Below are 22628 nucleotides of genomic sequence, written 5' to 3'. Positions count from 1 at the left end.
CTATTTAGGATGGCCATTTTTATTATATTGTAATTGTAATCGTTTTCTAAATCACTTTAAAATGAAATGTATTTTTTATTTAGATAACGATTGTTGTATTGTCTACTATATTTGGTCGTCAAAAAAATTATTCGCGTAATAAAATTAATAGTTATCGCCTGGTCGGTTCTTTTGATATTACAGTAATTCGACGCCATATTGATATCACGATAACGTAACTCCATATTGTATAATTATTTCACTTACCTGATGTATTGACGACAAAAATAATTTCCACTTTAAATTAATAAAAAAGGATGCTATTAAACTGGCACAGTAAAACTTATAAATTATGTTCTTAAGAGGGTTTGCCACCTATTCTCTTTTTCACACACATGTGTACTTAAGCCGTTAATATAAACTGAAATTTCCGAATCGGAAGCATTTCATTCGATAAATAATAACTTTACGCATTGAATGACATATTTTATTTAATTATTTGGACCTTCAACTATGAAAACGGTTCATTTGAAAATCACTTGTTTCACTCTCTTAAATGATACTGAATCTGTTGATCTTATAAGACTGAAAAAAGCGTGTCTGTCTCTTAGTTCAATATAGACCTGACTTGAAAATACACAAATCGCTCTAGTTGAATTTCTACAATAATAAAATAGGAGCTTCACGTGACCGAATAAAATTCGCGATATTATTTAAGTAACACCTGGTAGCTGATGGTAAGCTTAGAAACTTTTTCCCTTCTTCGTTGTGACAAACCGATTTTTAGAGGAATAGTAGTACGCAGCTGGCTCAGAAAGCCAGGTATGCATGTGAAATATTGGAATTATTCAATACAATCTTACTATTGTTAAAATAAATAGTTAATGGTGGAAAAAGTAGGAACAGTACACGGAAAGATAATTCTAGCAAAATTTACGATGTTAATATCGTAATCGTGGACTACACGGAAAGAAAAAAATGGGAATTTCTCCAATTTTACACGGGAAAAATTCCTTTGTTAACATGGGAATTTTTCCCATGTTAACATGGTAAATTTTGCTTTGTAACATAGGAATTATTCCTATATTGACAATGTAAATTTTCCTATATTAACATTGGAAAATGCCTAATTCAACCAATGGTATACTTATAACTGGTTCCCAGTGAATAATCACTAATTCGAAGTAAATTCCACTGATTCATTTATAAAGAATAAGAAAAAAATGCTTATATTTTGAATATTAAAATCTTGCCGGGATAATTAGGGCCTAAGTGATGATTTAAAACCAAAATTAACCCAATTAGTGCAGTGGGTTATATATAATCCTTTGCCTAAGTTGAAAATATATGCTTTAACAGCATCCGATTTCAAGAAATTGCATTTTAGAGCTGTCTACTGTGCCCACTATTTTCACCACTTACTATTTTTTCTAACAATAGTAAGATTGTATTGAATAATTCCAATCTTTCACATGCATACGTGGCTTTCTGAGCCAGCTGTACCACTATTCCTCTGAAAATCCAGTTTGTCACAACGAAGAGAGGGAAAAAGTTTTCTGATTTACCATCAGCTTATGGAGGGTAGAGGTACCTCTACCCTCCATACATTAGCTTCCAGATGTTACTTAAAAAATGTCACCGCTTGTATTCGGTTACGTGAAGCTCCTATTTTATTATTGTTGAAATTCAATCAGAGCGAGTCATGTATTTTTAAGTCAAGTAAAATTAAATTCAAAACTATCTATGTTAGTACTATTTTTAATTGGGTCAATCTAATTGTTTCTAAGGATTTTCTTTCTTTCGATAATTCGTTCTTTTTAATTAAGTCAATTCTATTTCTGTAGATTTGATACAATTTAGAAACATTGTACAGATCTCGGTACGCATGCGTCTAAAAGTGACTCAATACTATATTTAATTAAAAGACAGATACGCTTTTTTCTGTCTTATAAGACTGAAATCTCATTTAAGAACATAATTTATAAGTTTTACAGTGCCAGTTCAATAGCTGCCTTTTTTATTAATCAAAAGTGAATATTATTTTTGCCGTCAATTTATTAGGTAAGTGAAATAATTATACAATATAGAGTTACGTTATCAGAGCCATTTTTTTAGCCTAAGCTAGATACCCTTCCCGTTTCAGCCTGGGAGCAAAGGACGCTTTCCGTCGTTTGCTTACAAAAAGCGATATTTCGAATCACATCTCGATGGTACCAATTAATCATGCCATTGAAACGACGTATTTGTTTAATATTTTTAGGTCGCGGTTAGTTCAATATTGGTTCCGTTTTCTCAGGATCTGGCCTAAGTCCCTCTTTATCCAGTAAAAAGCCCAAAAATCGTACTTGCTGTTGGCAAAATTTACTTTTGTCGAAGTTTAAAGTAAACCCAGCACCTCGTAACCGACTCAAAACGACTTCCAACATCTCCAGATGTTTCTTGAAAGTCGGGGTTACGATGTTTATGTCGTCCAGATACGCAAACACAAACGGAGTTAAATCAGGTGTGATTATCTTGTCCATCACACGCTGAAAACTCGCGGGAGCGTTGCATAACCCCATCGGCATACGTTTGTATTGGAAAAGACCACGACCGGGAACCCAAAAAGCAGTATATTTGCGACTGTTTGGACTCATTAAGATTTGCCAAAACGCGGAGTTCATTTAGAGTGTCGTAATATAATGTGCGTCACGACATTTCTCGAGAGTCTCGATCATATCCGGCGGTCGATACGTGTCTTTTTCAGTTACGTTGTTGACATCACGAAAATCAACATACATGCGATATGTTCAGTCGTGTTTCTTGACCATTATAGGCTAACTGGGCCATTTCGACGCTGGAGCAGGCTCAACGATGTCATCTTTGAGCATCTTGTCAATTGCCTCGAAGAACCACTGATGATCGTCGATAAACTCGCTGTTTAATCGGTCGCTCGTCTTTGAGTCTAATCTCATGCTTAACCAACGAGGTCAATCCCAAACCAGGTGGCATTAGTTTCCGTTGATGGTCCAAGAACTCACCTAACTGATTGGTTTCATCTCCATTGAGTTCATGCACAGCTGCGACATCTTCAGGTCGCGAATTAATTTCAGGTCCAAACATTAATTCGTGCCAAGTACCATTGCGCATACGCCACGATCGGTTTCTCAAGTCTAACTCCATATTGACATGATTTATGGAGTTAGTACCGATCAAATTTAAATTTCCCAACCGAGGAATATAATGAACTAGAAATATAACCTCTTCAACACCATCGACTGTCATTTTCACGTTCACCACGCCTCCACTCACGTCAGTCGTTCTATTAGTCATACCAAAGCGAGTCGATCGAGCTTCAAACAGACATGGACAACCATCAGCCATTAATTCTCTCGCGAAATCACCAAAAGCCGTTGTTTAAGCCCCGGTATCGACACTTGCGACCTTTTGACGAGTACCCGCGCGGATGACAACCTGCGGTCGGGGTTTACCATGACGCAGACGCCAAAAATCATCATTTTCATCACCAGGTTGGTTTATAAATGGCACTGAAACAGCTGTTCGATCTTCTACCGCGATTAATTCATCAAGTGTGGCATCTTCTTCACACTTGGCCTTGCACGGTGGATCAGAAACAGCATGAATATCCGCCTGAACAAGAATACGACATAAACTCATCGAAACCCGCTCCCTGGTGACTGTTATCGGAGGGATTGATGAACGTCCAGCCCCGCCACCCTCTACTGGCGGGCTGCTTCGTCGTTTTTTGGCAACTGGAAAGCATTGGGACGACTGTCGACGTTACAGACACATGTAACAGCTGTCTTTCCAACCTTTCCGCATCTTATGCACACGTCCCGGCGTGGTTCGTGACAGGAATAGCCCAAATGTTCCAGTGAGCCACAATTGTAATAGAATCTTGGACGAACAATCCTGTTTTGTCCCATCTGACCTGGATTCCGGGCAAACGATTGGTTATTAGCATTATTGAATCCCGGAGGCGACCGATTACCCCCATGTGGAGTTATCGGATCTCTTGGAGAGTTACTGGTAGGTGAATTCGACACTCTCGGAGGTAGTTGATGCTGTACGGGAGGGTTCTGGGAATCGCGCCGCGATTCTGCGCATTCGGATTGTTCTGTCGGTCCGATGGCGAGTTTTGCGCATTCCCACGTTGATTTGGGTTCTTTACCGTTGCCTTGGTAACCGACTTTGTCGATTGGTCAGGTCAACCAGGTGTCACAGGTGCCAAGTTTCGCTCAGCAGCCCTCTGTTGGTGAGATCTACGCGATCTACGCTTCTTCTTTGTTCCCTGGTTGGATTGAGAGCCACTAGTCGAGTCAGAATGTTCGGCAGGAGTGTCAACCGAGTGCATGCCAGCTCTGTGGTCCCTTGGAGGTCGAATACCGGCAGAATACGAACATTCCTCAATGTTCACTACTTCCCTCGGTGGTGGTTGGCGATGGTTTCTCGCTGCCTTCCATCTTTCCTCGTTATCTCATCCTTTTTCCGATACCAGGGAATAGTAGGAACCCTGAGAGCCCATTTGTGATACCGATTTAGCCGATCGAGTCGTGTATTACGGCTACCGGCGGTTGATAATCCTAATCCGAATAAGATCATCCGGATTTCATCATCCGGTCGCGTCAGCATTCAAGTGAGCTCGGTTTCTGGCACTGAAGTAGAGCTGTCGTGTGATCCAACATCCCTGGCCGTCCGTGATGCTCCTCCGCGCTCCCGGCCCCTATGCCCAGGGTCAGTTGCATGGGCAAGGTGGGTGTTTTCACCCACGATCTCTACCTCTCGGCCAGAATAATTCACTGGGCCATGTATGATCGTTGGGATCATGTGTTGTTGAGGAGGTCCGCAGCTATGTTCGAAAAACTCGCGCAGGCCCTCATCCTCGGTCTCCCTGACGTGTGCACCCCGATGTTCAATATTATTCGCGGGTTCAACCACGCCCGCATTCCCGTTTTTCTAAACCGCGTTTTCATCCTCACCCGGAATGAGTTCATCGTCCGAAGCGCCACCACGAATACGTATCGACGTCATAAAATCAACGAACCGATCTGATTTTTCAGTTGAAATTTTCCTGAACTTGTTCATTTTTACCATGTATAAATATGTAAATATGTAAATTAAATAGAATAAATGTAGATAACTTGATTGTGTATATAAATTAAATTTTTCAAATTATTTTATCCGCTGCCAAATGTTTTATTTGAGCATTACTCCTCCGTGGAACCTCGTAAATTTTATTTTTATTCAAAAATTTATTAATTTAAAATTATTGACCCCCTGGCCCTACGTTGGGTGCCATGTAACGTATACTTTGCTGAAATTTCGCGACGGAGACGCGAAACAGCCCAATATAGCGTATGCGGTCGCCCACGCGTGATCTCAAAATAACAATAAATAATAATTTACGATATTGAATGATGAGAAATACCGAGATCAATTTAAAATAAAATAATAAGGTCAAAATATAAATAATAATTAAATGTTGTCGTGCCTGGACCAGCTCCTCAGGCTGGGTTAGTGCACGCAGGCGCCAGACCGTTTATTCAAACGGACAAAAGTTATTCAGGGGGAAAGCTTACGAGGGAAAAGATCCGAGCAAGTGACTCACGACGAAGCGGAAATAAATATTAAACTTTCCCCGACAGCTGTTGGTTTCCACGCATTAAATCTTATAAACAATGTAAATTAATAATATATAACGTATACCGTAATTAATTTCCGCGACGGAGACGCGGATAATCCGGTAAACCGTATGCGGTCACCCACGTGTGAAAATAAAAATAATAAATAATAATAAATAAATGATTTTAAATGTTTCCTCCAAATTAAAATAAATAATAAGTTATAAACAATAATGAAATTATAAATAATGAACTCTTGGAGTGCCTGAACCAGCTCCTCAGGCTGGGTAAGTGCACGCAGGCGCCAGACCGTTTATCCCAAAACGGACAAAATTTAATTCAGGGGGAAAATCTGCAAGGAAAATCCGAGCAAGTGACACACGACAAAGCGGACAAATAATTGGGGAAAATAAAAATAAAATGAATAATAATAAGAAAAAGAAAAATAGTAAATATATAATAAATAATTATATTACAAATAATAAGTAATATAAGAAAAATGAAATTAAGTTGCAGGAAAAGATCCAGGGAAAATAAATATTAAATTTTCCCCGACAGCTGTTGGTTTCCGTATTTTAATTGAAACAGTACTCGATATAATTAATAATACTTTACAATAAATAATTTTTGTTAAATTAACCCCAACACTAACACTCGGTGGTTATAAAAAATAATAACGTTATATAAATTCGACCCAAGATATATATAATTTAATTTAATTAACACTAGTAATTTTAATATTAAATAAAAAGAAACCAATTATTTTCACTCAAATTTTTCCAGATAACAATAAAAATAATAATAATAATCTTACTTTATTTTATCTCTCAACACGCTTGAGAGAGAGAAAGACACGGAATTTTTCCTCACTCACACTCAAAAAGAAATAAATTCCTCTATATGAGACAAATTTATAAATTTTAAAATAAAAAAATCTCAATAATAATTTTTATGACCGCTGGGGTACCAGATAATCAAAATAAAATAATACAATGCTTTGCAATTATCTTAAATAATAATTAACGTGAATAATAATTGACAATATTATACAGATATTCTAAATAAAAATAGAAAAATAATAATTATATTAACTCGGGAATTTTTCATCCGAGTGCTGACATCAGTGCTTGAGGAATTTTTAAGTACCGCGTGAGTTGTATAGCTATATATACTACTAATATATATATATATATAAGTGCGTACCGGCAACGCTTTACGCCGTTGCGTACGCTTTATCAATATATATATATATATATATATATATATATATATATATATATATATTTAATTACCAAAAATTTTCACCAACCTATCAAATAATATTTAATGATAATTAATAATAATTCTATCCTGCATCATTCGATGAATAATCAATAAAGATAGATAAATAATTCACCGCGGCGACCAACAACTACCGGGGGAGGCTAGCACGTGAAACTATTTTATCCAGCGAAATAAATACAAAGTACTTACTCAAAACAGCAAATCCCACCAAAAACAGATTCTCTGTAAAAAATCGCGCCAAGTACACGTTCAACACTATCTATGAATGGAAAAAATATACTTTACAAAAAGCTATAAAATCTTGAAAACACCAAGTAACTGGTAGCATTGGAAATCATGAGAAAAATCTGAATCAAAATATATAATAAAAAAAAATGATCCGAATGTACTTGGTGTGCGTTTAAACAATAAATTTTCTTGTTATCGTCATTTGTTTGCAGTTTACTAAAATTCAGAATCGATCATAGAAATTGACTGTAAAATCAAGCGTGTAGTCAAAATTTACACACTTGCCGAAAAACATTGAAATGCGGCAAGCAAGCTATAGAAATTTAACACACCGTTAAACGTGTATCAACCCTGCTTAAAAAATCCGATAGATTCTTATAGCTGTATGTATAAGGCCCTATACTTAACTATAGCACTTCTCATAGAACTCATTCATTCGTATAAAATCCCTACCTATAGGAATGCATGAGAATCTATTGGATTCTATGAGATTTTCTAAACAGGGAAATGAATACAAAAAAACTATAGTTTGCGTATGACAAACATGGGATACACTCCATGTGTGTTAAAATAATACACTTATAGAGTGGATTTGCAGTGAATTACTTGACTCAATGAAATCGTGACGCACACCAAGTACATTCGGATCATTTTTTTTTATTATATATTTTGATTCAGATTTTTCTCATGATTTCCAATGCTACCAGTTACTTGGTGTTTTCAAGATTTTATAGCTTTTTGTAAAGTATATTTTTTCCATTCATAGATAGTGTTGAACGTGTACTTGGCGCGATTTTTTACAGAGAATCTGTTTTTGGTGGGATTTCTCTTTTTTTTGTAAAGCAAAGCAACTTCAAATATTATCTGAAAGTTACATTGTTTTTTATATTTCTGAATAAAATCCTTTGATACAATAATTATAAATTTTTTAATATTACGAAACATTTACATGAAATAATCTTAGCAACTAAGAAATATGAGTTTTTTTTCATTTTGCCGTCCTATATCCACCGCAGATTAAGGGAAAATTTAATTCAGAGTTGTCAGAAAATTTTTGTCTGCGTCGCCCCATCTACGATCAAACGTAGTGTACTATTTTGTCAAGTCGTCAAATCATTTTTAAGTTTAAAATCATTCTATTGGCTCACAGTTTAATCATTATTAGACAATAATAGTACACTATAATTTACCGCATAAATTGAAATTAACTTTTAAAAAAGTATTATTGTAAAGATTTTTTTTTTTTGTGAGAAAATAGAGAATATTTTTAGGAAAAATGTGATGAAAAAAATCTTAACCAATATTCTACTTTACTTTTTTTGTAAAAAGAAAACATAAGCATTTTTAGCATTAGTTGGCCACCGTACTGATTGTATGTTTTTATCGTCTGCTTGGATCCATGCTGAGTTGTCTTTAATCATAGCAACATAATGACAAGAGCTATCATCTTTTTCAGAATAAAATATTGCACTTACAACATTATACATTTTATTACACAAAGAAATCTTGGCTGTAGGCACTGATTTTATCAGTCCTTTTTTTTTAATCGAAATTTTATTATTATCTTTTAAGGATAATTCTAACTTCACGACAATTATCTGCTGTACAGAGTTTATTACAATTTTGGTATGCGTTTCTTTAATCTCTTTACAATTATTGCAAAATTTCAATGTATTGAACCACTGTCCGAACGATGAATCAATTAATCTTTGTAAATTAAGTATATTTTTCGGATTAATCATTGGAAGTCGTAATACATCTTCTAATTTTTTATGCAAATTTGTGTAGTTACACACTTTACACCGATCAGTATATAATAGTTCATATTGTACTAAATTCTTAATATCAGGATTACTTTTGCAAATTGTAGCAAATATAGATACAGGATCAGTATCTAGATCAGGACATTCTTGTTGAAATACCCACTGTTTGATGTCATTTGAATTCAAAATAATTTTCTGATTATTATATATGTTAAATAAATTATATAAATCTTGATTGTTAACACTATTGTTTTTATCATATTTCACTGACATTTTAATCACTTCATTATTAAAAATGCATTGCACAATCGAATTGAAACCACCAGAAATTTTATCAGAGTTTTCGATACCTCGTATCGCTAATAAATTTTTACATGATGACTTCTTCAATGTTGTTGTCGCAGTTTCAACAAATTGTTCTTCAACTGCCCATATTAAATCCCATACTTTATGCCAACGTTTATTAGAAACTAAAATCTCCGGAAGATTAGGTCTGAAAGTTTTTTTTAAACGATTATATTCTTGGATAGCCGCAAGGTTAGCTTTAACAGAATAAGGATCAAAATTGATTAAATGCAAACCATTTAATTCTGTAACCCGAGAAAGAGCTACGTATATTTGACCAACATTAAAAATACTGTTTCCGGCTTCGATAATTGCATTTTTTAGACTTAAACCTTGACTCTTATGAATGGTAACTGCGTAACTCAAACACAATGGGAACTGTTCTCTTATGACAAAAGCTCTTTCCAATAATTGAAATTTAACTTTGATTCTCTCAATGACATGTTCTTTGCCTGTGCCAAAATCTACATTAACATTCTCTATGCCATTTGTATCAATCGATTTAGAAATCGATTTAACTGTGCCAATAGCACCATTAACTAGACCAAGAGTAACATCGATATTCCGTCGAAGCATTACTTTTGCACCGATTTTAATTATAATAGTTTTGGCAAGTCCAGCTGATTGACTTGCATCTGCTTCTATTTTACTTAAGCTGTCGGCAGCTTTTTTTTTTAAAGATTTAGGACAATCTATATGATCACGAGCTTCAAGAATAATTTTTTCAGAAGCAATTTTATCGATCATTACTGAATTGATTAAATCGCATTGTTTACAAGTCGGTACTAAACAGACTGTATCCATCGGTAATTTTGCTATGTAATTACATATTTCATGTAATCTATCATTGTATGATAGAGATAGTGAAGGATCAATTATAATCTTTCTTTGTTCTAACAACTTTATATCGTCAGCTGTCATTGAGTTCACGCGTACTCGAGATAGTAACTCACCATAAACTTTGTCAGTTTTTTGTCGCATATTGATTGTTAATTCTTCATAGCTGAATAAATTACTCCATATATTGACAGAACTCATTGACCCTATATACTTTTCTGCATCTGTCGATGATAATGTCATATAACTTGGGTTCTCATGGACAGGAGGAAGTTGCAACAAATCTCCAAAAACGACAATGTGCTTTCCACCGAACCAGTCATCAACATTAAAAATCTCTGATAGTCTCAAATGTATGTATATCAATGTTATATTAGAAATCATTGATATCTCATCAATAATAAAGAGAGTAACATTTTGTAATTGATCTCGTAATACTTTTAACATACTATCTGGCAATTGCTTATAAGATGGTGTGAAACCGTGTTCGACTGGCAATTGAAATACTCGATGTACAGTAAGGCCATTAATATTAAAAGCTGCAATACCAGTAGGAGCAGTTACAACAGTTTCCTGGTTCATTTCTTCTTTGATCCAACGTTTGATTACATTAATCACAAAACTTTTTCCTGTACCACCTTCTCCACTAACATACAATCTTATTTTTGTATCATTAGATAATACTCCTCTTTTAATTTTTTCGAAAACTCTAATCTGATCGACGTTCATTTTATTGATCATATCTGCCAGAGTATGATTTTCGTCTTGTTTCTGTACAGCATCATTTAATTCCTTAGCAATTGCATTCGTTTCAGCTGGATCACAGTCTGCTGATGTACTTTTTAAATCCTCGGCCTGATCATCATGACATTTTTTTTCAATTACGTTTTTTATATAATCTAAGCCTTTTTGGAAATCTTCATTGTATTCATGATATAAATTTGCTTGTTCGAGCATATGCTGCTGAAATTTAAATGACTCAGTGTAAGTATTAAACCCATTTTTCAATTCTTCTGTGTCACGCCATGGTTGAAATAATAACAACAGTGAATAAAAATAATTCTCAGGTTGATTAGCAACGTTATATCTATAGTGATTAATTAAATAACCTCGCAATCGTCGTTTTAAATATATCGAAGGGCGAATTTCATAATATTCAGTCATACTATTTTTCGGTTCAGACTTAGTTAAATCATACCATCTAGCAAAATCATATAAACATAAAGATTCCAATTCTTGAGGGCGACTGGGGTAATAATCATCAATCCATGACGGACAAAATATATCAGTTGACTCAGGATTAACTTTTTCTAATAGTTCAATTTCATCTTTTGATTTCAATTTTCGATTTCTTATCATTCGAATATCAAGCCATCTGATAACAGTATCTGAATCTGTGCCATACAATGAAATACCCAATAAAGTGTCAGCAGCTTCTAGAGCTCCAATTTCTCGGTGATTTAGACTACGAAACGCTATATTCCACAAAAGTTGAGGAAGAGTTTTAGTTGAATTGATTTCATTGACTGTTTCTGATGTTTTACCAACTTCTTTTTTTGTAGCATATTTTGTGACATACTGAGTCAGTAATGTTGACTTTTCTCCTATAAATTGTATGTCCATATTTCCTTCCCATACAGATAAGACCGCTGGATTATAATCATTAATATTAACTTCATTCTCAGTACGAGGAAGATCATAAAGTCGACTCTTACTATTTAAATTTCTACGTCCTGCTATTGAAGTAGCAGCATCACGGAGTATAAAATTTTCAGTAGTAGGTCGTGGAAATCCAAATCGACAAGCCTTAATAGCTCGACCTGACTTTGGTTTTTTAGTCCGTAAGCAATAGCTATTATGATGATGTTGTTGATGTGCAGTGACACGTCTATGAAGTGTTGGTGATATTTTTTTATTAGGTAACTTACAGGTTACGTATTTCATTATAAACTCAACAACTTCTTCGTTTGTATTTATACCTATGATTGGAGCACCTTCAACCCACAGTATCAAATGAAAATGCTGAATTCCTCTACCTTGATACTCTCGACGCCAGAAATAATGAATTATTTTACCAAGTGGTTGACTATCTGATAAAATAAAGTCAAGAACAGCTTGAAATTTATTTTCTATAAACCTCGAAACCGAGACTGGATCAGCAGCAATTACTTGACTTGGAGATAACTTATCAAAGTGTGGAGCATTAATTTCTTTTACGTATTGTACTAAATCATCCCAAAGCCATTCAGCAGGACTTACTGTAAAAAACCATGTTGCTGGACCATAGAAACGTGTCATACAATGTAAGTTATTTCTAGGTTTACTCCAAAATTGTTCTGAGTTTCGAAGTCGAGAAAACAGAGTTGTTAAATTAGCTTCTAACTGACCACTTTTTAAATACTTTAAATAACTTTCTGCTGTATGTCTTTCACGTGGATTCGTAACGTTTAAAGTATGAAAAATTCCTTGACCGAGTTGCCGTATATTAGCATCATTCAATAGATAAAAGAGATATTGTTGATTTAAACGAAAACGTGGATCAGCTGACTTCAACCTTGTTTTAATATATTCGTAGTCAGTAATAGGTACTTTTCTATCTTCACGTTGACCATTTCTACCATAAGGGTATAAATCTGGAAAACATTGTAAATCTAATGTTTTAACTCGATTATCCAATGCTTTATCATTGATTTTTAACATTTGATACATATTTGTTGAAGATTCGTTCATTCTTTTATCGTGAAGAGGATATATTGTATATTGCTCGTATTGGGATCCATCTGGATTTAACACTTGAGTTACCATAGCTCGTGATTTAGCATTTTTTCTTACATCTTTATCAAACCCTATTTCGTTTGTGTTCTTATTTTTATCCATTGATAAAGATATCTTACTATAGCTATGATCTTGGGTAATATTAAAATCTTCTTTATTTATATTTTTATTTTTTTCAACTGATAAAGATATTTTCCTATAAGAATGATCTTGAATAATATCTAGCTCTATTCCGCTCATTTCCTCATTTTTTATCACTGGTGTACATATCTTTTTATAACTATATTCATTATTTTGGTTATTTTTTTCACTTACTTTTTCAAGAGTAATATTGTTTTCTTCAAGACTTATTATTTTAGTTTCATAATTTTTACTTTCATTAATGTGATCTTTAGATTCCATATCTATTTTAACCTTAATTTTTTCAACACTTAAATTATCCTCAGTATTTTGGTCATTTTGAATATTTGTATTGTTTTCTTCATTCGTATTTTCAGTTGAATCAATAATAAATTCGATATTTTTCGTATCTAACCATTCACGCAATTTCTGAGGACATTCAGGTAATTTAATTTCGGTGTAAAGAGGATTATTATTCTTTAACCACGTTAATGTTTTAAAAACTGTCTCTAAATTAACCAAATTTTCCCATATGGCATTTGATTTTGTAGGTATACTACGAATAACAATATATAATTCATGATTTTTATTAATCGGATCTGTTGTCGAACAAATTTTTTTAAATGTTTCTTCAATTGGTAAAGGAAGATGAAATATCTGACCTTTTAGTTTCTGTATCTTCATAGTATGCGGTAAGTTTTTTTTTGCCACTGTTCCTAATCTTTGAACTACTTGAAATGATTTCGCTCGTTGTATAAGGAGTTTTTCATACTCATTTAATGCCACAATTTCGTTTGGTATTGTTCCAACGTACATATTATTCAGTAGACAAGTTGGAGGTATAGTTTTGGAACGGATTTTTTTTAAGCAGTAATTACAAATGAAATTACTATTCATTGTCGGATCTTTTTCATTAATAAACTGAATTAAATCATTCCATATTTCACCTGAAATTGGATTATGTAATTTACTTAGGTCAGTAACCTCTTTTCTAAAACTTAACTTTTGACAGGATATGCATTTATAGCGCGGTAATTCTAAAGATCGTTTTGTGAAAGCTATAAATGCTGATTTAAATTCATTTTGTATAGTACCTTCATTTAAACACAATCCATTATGTTCTTTATCTAATAAATTCCCTTCTTCTTTCATCTTATTTACTATATTAATCAAAAACTGTAAATCTGCAGTTTCTAATGCTCTATCTAAATTACTCACTTTATTAAGAGTTTCTTTCATTGTATATATAAGCCGTTTAATGTATCTGACTGTAGGAAAATGAGGTGATAATAACTCGATACAAACTAATTGTGATTTACAAGAACCAATAGATTCATAACAATAATGGTAATGACCTAATTTATCAACTGAATGATTAAGAAACAATTGATTCAAGAATACCATAAAATTATTCAAAGTTTTTGTTTTTAAGCTGTTAAGTAAGAGTTCATACTGTTCATATATTTCAACTTCACAACTTACTCGACAATAATCATTGCAAAGCCATCTTTTTTTAACGTTTTTATCTTTTATTAATGGCAATACATTTGTAGACTGACCTAATAAATTAATAGAAATGGTTTGTTTATGCAAGGTATCAAATGAATACAATGCATCGTAATAATAGGCTTCGGTAGATATGTAATGAAGTGATTTACCACACATATTTTTATAATTATTGACATCTTTCGGTGCATTAATATTTAAATTTGAAAGATGAAATTCAGCATTTTTTTTTAATTTGTGTAATGTGTTTGTTAACATTTTCATATAATTTTTCCTCTGACACATACACCAGTTAATAATTGTACGAGCTTCCAAATCTTTCTCAGCTAAACTTTTTTTATCAATTACTAAAACTAGTCTCTTCACATAGTCTTCAGAAGATGATTTCATTTTTATATAATTTTTATTCATATTAGCTCTACAATATTTCGTTACAATTTTTTTGGCTGTAATCACTTTTTGTTTTAACTGTATTCTATTAACTGTATTAACATTATGATAAATTTTGTTTGTCTTTAATTTTTCCATTTTTGTCGTCAAAACTTGGGTTTTGACTAAATTTTCACTTATGCAATTTTGATCAGTCCTAACGGTCATAAGACTGGTTTTAAAATCTTCGTTGAAAAAATTAGAATCCTTACTGTCCGCTAAAGTTATGCCATTGCTTTTAAATTCATCAGGAGGACTTTCAATGACAATTGTGTTTTCATTCGTATTTGATAAAACCTTTGGTATTTTGTTTGGCAATGAAGACTGATCATTTTTTAAAGGCAGATGCCTTTTTCGAGAAATTCGAGAATGTAAAGCAGTGTATTCTTTTTTTCTTACTTCTTTCAAAGTTAAGGTATTTAATAGATCACAACGATGAGTTGTTGGAAAATGTGTTAACACATTTGTTTGAAAAATTTTAAATAAATGTGCACGCATAAGACTATGATCGTATACAATACTTTCTGGTTTTTGTCTGTATAATAAAGACACTGCGAATGCAATAGCAAACACACCACAGTCATTGCCATTAGGTTGATTTTGTACATTAATAAAAATAACTGATGATGCTGAATTGATATCCAAATATGGATACAACTTTTGTAAAAAAATAGTTTGATCTTCATTTAATGAAAATTTATTTAAAGAATCGTATATATAAATATATTTTGTATCATAGTATGTACAAATCCAATGTTTATCGTTACTAAATAATATTTGAATGTGTTTTTCTAACTTTGGAATAGGTATAATTTTTTCAGGCCTTGCTAAATACAAAGTGTCACGGTGATCATAATCTGAACAATTAGCTAAGATTAATTTGAATTGATAAATATGATCATCCTGCAATTGATCTCCATTTATGACCATGTTTAAATATTTTTCATGTAACATTGGTAAACTACGATGTTCTTTACTTTTTCTACGTTTTTTTAGAGGTTTTGCTTTATTTAATCTCATCATATCAACTTTTCTCTTACGTAAATTCGTTGAGGAAATGTTATTTTCGGTACTCTTATCATTTATAATAACTTGACTTAATTTGTCAATAGATTTGTTTCGAGTACTAGAGGGTTCACTTATATTCATATCTAAATTAAGATTTTTAGTTACAAATAAGTCGTTAATGGTTTCTAACGATTCGTTGTTAAGTTCAAATTCGTGTAATCGAGAGTTATTGTGGTAATTTTTACGTTTGATTTCCAAATCAAAGTTTTGGTCAGTTTCAATATCATTACAGACACTTGAGTTTATAAACTGATCACATTTAGGACTTTTTATATTTCTCCGATTGGTCTCATTTTCTCTACTTACCGGTTTGAATTTGCACTCATCAATAATATTCAAATTACGATCATTCAGAATAGTCGGATTTATTCTAAATAATACTTGTTTATGAGCTGTTTTTGGAAAGCTAGAAATAATTTTTTTCTGTAAAATTTCAATCAAATGCTTACGCATTTTATCATGATCATAGCGAAAGTAGCTTTTTATTGGCCATACACCTAAGGCAAGAGATGTAGCATATGCTATGGAATACACACCACAATCATAATTATTTGGTTGTCTTTGCACATTCGGAAATTCAACTGTATTATTGTTAAATATAAATTCGGGGTAAAATCTTTGCAAAACAATTTTATGATTTTCGTGGAGACGGTTTGTTTTTGCTGGATCGAAAATATAAATTTTTTTTGTATTGTAATAACAACAAACCCAGTGGTCAGTGTTATACTTTTCATTTTGGTTGTAGCCATACTCAGTATCACGACTGTGTAGTATTTGGATATGAGCTTTGTTGACATCTAGTCTCTGAATTAGGTGTGGGACTTGAACATACCAACTTTCTCGAAATGAATAGCCGAATTGTTTGTGAAGAAGGAAAGCAAAATAATCGATATGATTATCTCGTAACAAACCATTATTAGATATAACAGAAAAATCTAACTGGCTAAGTGGTTGCATTTTTTGTAAAAATTATCGATAATATCAGACTAATTAGGTAGAAAATAATTGACAAAAAAATTTTATTAAATATAAACAGTCTTTTTTATTTTTTCAATTCGCATAAATTACCTATGAACAATCGAATACAATAAATTATAGTATATAGGTATTAATTATAATGACAATTACAATTACAATAACAACAAGAAATAGCTAATTAATTAAATTACATTAAATTATTCCATGAAATAATAAAAATAAAAATATTCAATTGCGTTGAATCTATTACATAAAATAATAAAAACAGAAATAATTTATTTTGATGATTAGATAAATCACTTTTTTGCAAAAATAAACTACTTAAAACAATTGCACAGCAAACTGTAGATCAAGTCGCACCGCAGACTATGTATCAAGTCGCACCGCAGACTATTTATCAAGTCGCACCGCAGACTATGTATTAAGTCGCACTGCAGACTATGTATTAAGTCGCACCGCAGACTATGTATCAAGTCGCACCGCAGACTATGTATCAAGTCGCACCGCAGACTATGTATCAAGTCGCACCGCAGACTTAATAAAGAGTGAACAAAAATCTCAGCGTATAAATATATAAGATTAAAGGAACAAATTTTTTTCCAGGAACCACACGTTAGATATTTATAATTGATTTAAAATTAATTGTTATTAGAATTAATACTAATATAATACTATTAATATTAATATAATACTGTTAAAATCAATATAATAGTATTAATATTAATATAATCCTGTTAAAATCAATATAATATTAAATATTAATAGAAACTAACATCGATAAAGATAACGATAAATATTAGACATAAACATAAAGTTTAATTCATCACAGATTTACAGGTTATGAACATTCTCGTTACTATGAGGCTTTGATTGAGGTACGTTTTCATGATGACACTCATAGCCACCTTAACTGCAAGTTGACGGAAATCTGAAACTTTGCCTGTAAATTGTCGACAACTTAGAAATTAAACTTAGCTAAAATCTATCTCTGATAACACGAGTTAATCGTGAAAAAGTTGGTCATTTATTAGTTTCCGACCAACTTGACGACAAGTTATCGACAACTTCAGCTTTTGCGACTTTTGGCTACAAGTTAACGCCAACTTTCTCAGAAAGTTGGCGCCAGTATGGAGCTGCAACTAGAATGCAAGTTTCTGAGAAAATTGAAAGGAAACTTACCGTCAACTTATGATTGCCAAATTTTGACATCAACTTTCTCAGAAAGTGACCGCCAACTTTTTGGATTTACAACTTCTACCACCAACTTTCTCAGAAAATGTCTGTCAACTATTGGAGGTACCAACTGTTGGCGGCCAACTTGGTGTCCAGTTGCGACTGCAAGTTTCTCGTCAGTTTCTCGCCAACTTGGCAATCAGAGTATACTAGCGAGATTGGACGAACAAAATTACCAGCAAAAAATGAGCTAGAAACTTTTGTAAGCAACTTTCTGTCAATCTGTACAGTATGTTGCACTTAGACTGTAGTCACAATATTTATAGCAGAAGTTGACGTATTTTTTCAGTCAAATTAAAAAAGACATCTTACCCAGGAAACTTTGAATTCTATTTGCTTGACATCTACTGCCGGTGTTGGGAAACAAATTAATAATCCTCTCGCCGTTATTTTTATGGCTGTATGCAATATCAGGTCAATAAGATTTTTCAACGGGTGTTTATGTAATTTGATACGAGGAAACCGATTTTGATAATTAAAAAGTTCTACGGTGGTCCAGTTTTTTGTTATAAACAATTTAATTGTTTAAACTTAAATTACAAGAAAATTATAATTGATAACTCTTAAATAATGACGAAATTAGCTTTTTGACATCAAAATACATAAATAATGCTTGAATCATTTTTCGTCTATCTCTATTGTTTATTAAGATATAGCGTATTAAAAAATACAAACTTTTTGCCAGGTCCGTTTAGCTAAAAATTGCGCGCGCATCCACAGCGTGTGAAGTGCGCATGCGTCTAAATTCAAATGTCGTTCCCTCAGCTTGAATTTATTATTTTAATAAAATGTTTAATCATTCATTTAAATAATAACAATAATAATCATAATAATAACAATAATAATAATAATAATAATAATAATAATAATAATAATAATAATAATACTAATAATAATAATAATAATAATAATAATAATAATAATAATAATAATAATAATATAATACAAACACGGTATTTAAAATGATATATTTTGTGGACAACCATTTACGTCAAATTTTATTGTTATTACTATTTATAATATATAACTATTTATTGTATTGATCGAAAATGAAAATTAATGTAATTATAATTATTATTATTGAAATTATCATTGTTACTATTACTATCATTACTATTAATACTAATTATTATAATTATTATTATTATTCTTATTATTGTTGTTATAATTTACTTCTAATATTATTATTTAATTGAATGATTAAACATTTTATTAAAATAATAAATTCAAGCTGAGGGAACGATATTTGAATTTAGACGCATGCGCACTTCACACGCTGTGGATGCGCGCACAATTTTTAGCTAAACGGACCTGGCAAAAAGTTTGTATTTTTTAATACTCTATATCTTAATAAACAATAAATATAGATGAAAGATGATTCGGTCATTATTTATGTATTTTGATGCCAAAAAGCTAATTTCGTCATTATTTACAAGTTCTCAATTATAGTTTTCTTGTAATTTAAGTTTAAACAATTAAATTGTTTATAACAAAAAACTGGACCACCGTAGAACTTTTTAATTATCAAAATCGGTTTCCTCGCATCAAATTACATAAATACTCGTTGAAAAATCTTATCGATCTGATTTTGCATACAGCCATAAGAATAGCGGCGAAAGGACTATAAAGGCACGCGTTTGCTCAGCCACCGTAGCTGAGTTGGTGTATAATAAAAATAATTGCCTAATTTTTCTGTCAACTTGAAAGCAACTTTTTGTTTTTAAAGCTTTCTTAGTGACTTTCAGGCGATACTTTCTCTTAACATACTGTTTGTAGACGTCGAAGATTTACACGGATCCTATTTCCAGATAGCCAGGTTCTGACAACTACGTTCCCTGCAAATTATCGTCAAATTGGAAATTCAACTTAGATAAATCTTACGACCAGGATTGGACGACAAAAATGACCCGCAAAAGTTTGAGAGCAACTTTTACGGCTAACTTTCTGTCAGTTGATGTTAACCTTCAAATTGGAGAAATATTTCCTGATAGCTAGATTTTCTGGTCAGACAGTTGGTATTAATTAATTGCGAGTAAGATGTCGTCAACTTTTAGCTTTTGTTATTACCCTAGTAGTCACCTTGGCTTAAAATTGCGGGTAGTCTGATGTTGAAATTACCGGAAATCTGCTGCCCGAATTCGCCGACAACTTCACAGAAAAAGTTAAAAATAAAAATTTGCAGTTAATTTTTTTTCTATTTAAAGGTTAACTTTTACGAAAAGAAACAGTCGGTAATGTTTATTCTTACCATCTCGGAAGATGAGCAAAATTATACACAAAATTGTCTACAATTTTAAGGTAGAAATATACTTAATTTGCTTAAAATCTTCGTCGTATTTTAGCCGCAAATAGATGTAAAGTCATGAACGGAATAATTATCTACAAAGTTTCTTAGAATTGAGAAAGTCCTAAAATATAAATTGGTGACATCTTTTTAGACGTTTGAATATCGTCAACTCGCGCGCAGATTCAAGCCGTTAATTAACAGCAATTTGCAGTCAAAGCGGCATTCAGAGTAACTATTAAACGCGCGCAATCAACTGAGTTATTATTGATAGAAATGTAGAAACAATGAAAAATTAAATTTTCTGCCTAAAACACAATTGTCAATGCTAGGGAAATGTTTTGGATAATTTTAGGATATTGATAACTAGACAGCCATTTTCCATAAATATTGTATTTATCAAATTTTATATTCAGCAGAAAGTTTATGGATTATAAAAATATGTATTAAATAAATATATATATATATATATATATATATATATATATATATATATATATATATATATATATATATATATATATATTTGTGAATGTGTATGCACAAGTGAGGTGTAAGTTATCTGTGTGTTTACATATATATATTAATGTCACCACCTCGTTTACTCCTTCTTCCACGACCGTATGGTTGGTACCGCCCTTGCCAGGTACGGCGCTTGTAACCGGCACCCCAATACCCATGGGCTGGTGCTGGTACATGCACTGGTTCTGGTACTTGGATTAATGCTGGCCCATTAGCTGGGGCTGGTCCAATAGCTGGTGCTGGTACATGGATTGGTGCTGACCCATGGACTGGTGCTGGTACATGCACTGGTTCTAGTACTTGTACTTGTACTGGTGCGAGCTCATTAGCTGGTGCTGGTTCATGGGCTGGTGCTGGTACGTGGGCTGGTGCGAGCTCATTAGCTAGTGCTGGTACATGTACTGGTTCTAGTACTTGGACTCGTGCGAGCTGATTAGCTGGTGCTGGTTCATGGGCTGGTGCTGGTACGTGGGCTGGTGCGATCTCATTAGCTGGTGCTGGTTCATGGGCTGGTGCAAGTTCATTAGCTGGTGCTGGTACATGCACTTGTTCTAGTACTTGGACTCGTGCTGGTTCATGGGCCGGTGCTGGTACGTGGGCTGGTGCGAGCTCATTAACTGGTTCTGGAACATGGACTGGTGCGGGCTCATGAGCTGGTGCATGCACGGATTCTGGCAGTAGTCGAGGGAAGAAATAGTGCAGGGTGGCCCGGTGAAAAGGACGTTGGTAGCGAACTCCCAAATCGTAAGCCAACCTGTTGTACCGCCCAACTGCCTCACGAGCGGCTGCCATCGCAGCGACAAGTTCTTCACCATTGTGTTCTGAAATTAAATGAGATGTTTAAAGTCATTTAAATATATCAAACTATAAATTACCTAGATAGTGACTTACCAACTAAAACATTGTGATCCGCCATTTTGATAGCCTACTGAAAATAAAAAATAACAACAAGTAATAAGAAAATGTCAACACAAGAAATTTAATCAATATTTGACAATTCTAGTTAATAATAATGTATATATTCAAGTGTGAATGATTCAAATAATTCAAAAATTATTTATAAAATTGTACAACTCATTCAACTACATATTAAAATGAAATATTCAACTAGATATGAAAACGAAATCGTTGATTAAATAATAATAAATAATAATATGACCGAACATTGGTTCCATGAAAACAATACCGGGTGATTAGATAGTTAATTAAGTATAAATGTTTGAATACAATTATTTAATGAAAATAAATTCATTTATTAACGAAAATATTATTTAACTAATTCTTCAAACTCAGTTTATTCACGTGCGTTACTTATTTACTGGAAAATGATATTAAATGTCGTTATAAATAAACAAATTTTAACAATCGTACTTACGTGTTACCTTGTTGACTGATAAATCCGTAATAATGGCCGATATTCACGTAATAATTCTTTTTAACAACAATGACCCCCACTATTGTTTTACTTTTAAGCGCCACTTTTTTTAAGATATAACACATGCCAACTTAAATAAACATCAATAAACTAATCAATCGAATTCTTGACTTCTATGGTAATTTTTAGTTATTATACCATTATCGAGTTTAACAAAACTGTTGAGATACACGAAATTATTTAGATCGAGTTTGTTATAAAAATTGTGATGTAAATAATTT

At 32.7% G+C, this 22628-nt stretch overlaps 1 protein-coding gene across 1 annotated transcript; it reads right to left on the bottom strand.

Annotated features, from left to right (window-relative positions):
• Window positions 1-3375: 3375 nt before the first annotated feature.
• On the bottom strand, window positions 3376-21888 carry LOC128668467 (uncharacterized). Its single transcript, XM_053741545.1, has 6 exons — window positions 21864-21888; window positions 21085-21793; window positions 15684-16361; window positions 9158-14384; window positions 8480-9070; window positions 3376-3750 (listed from the first exon to the last, which is right to left on the bottom strand). The coding sequence occupies exons 1-6, from the start codon at window positions 21886-21888 to the stop codon at window positions 3376-3378; spliced, it is 7605 nt and encodes a 2534-aa protein (XP_053597520.1).
• Between the last annotated feature and the right edge of the window lie 740 nt (window positions 21889-22628).

This window comes from Microplitis demolitor, chromosome 8 (assembly GCF_026212275.2).
Source record: "Microplitis demolitor isolate Queensland-Clemson2020A chromosome 8, iyMicDemo2.1a, whole genome shotgun sequence".
In the NCBI taxonomy this organism is placed as follows: Eukaryota; Metazoa; Arthropoda; class Insecta; order Hymenoptera; family Braconidae; genus Microplitis; species Microplitis demolitor.
This window is presented reverse-complemented; position numbering and strand designations above follow the sequence as displayed.

What these genes read in the sequence shown, in the direction of transcription:
- LOC128668467 (XM_053741545.1), bottom strand. Translation starts at nt 21,888, where the DNA reads ATGGCGGATCACAATGTTTTAGTTG. An exon ending in GGATCACAATGTTTTAGTTG is followed by an intron (nt 21,794 to 21,863) that starts GTAAGTCACTAT and finishes ATTTAATTTCAG; the next exon opens with AACACAATGGTGAAGAACTT. An exon ending in AATGCATTTTTAATAATGAA is followed by an intron (nt 9,071 to 9,157) that starts GTGATTAAAATG and finishes TATAATAATCAG; the next exon opens with AAAATTATTTTGAATTCAAA.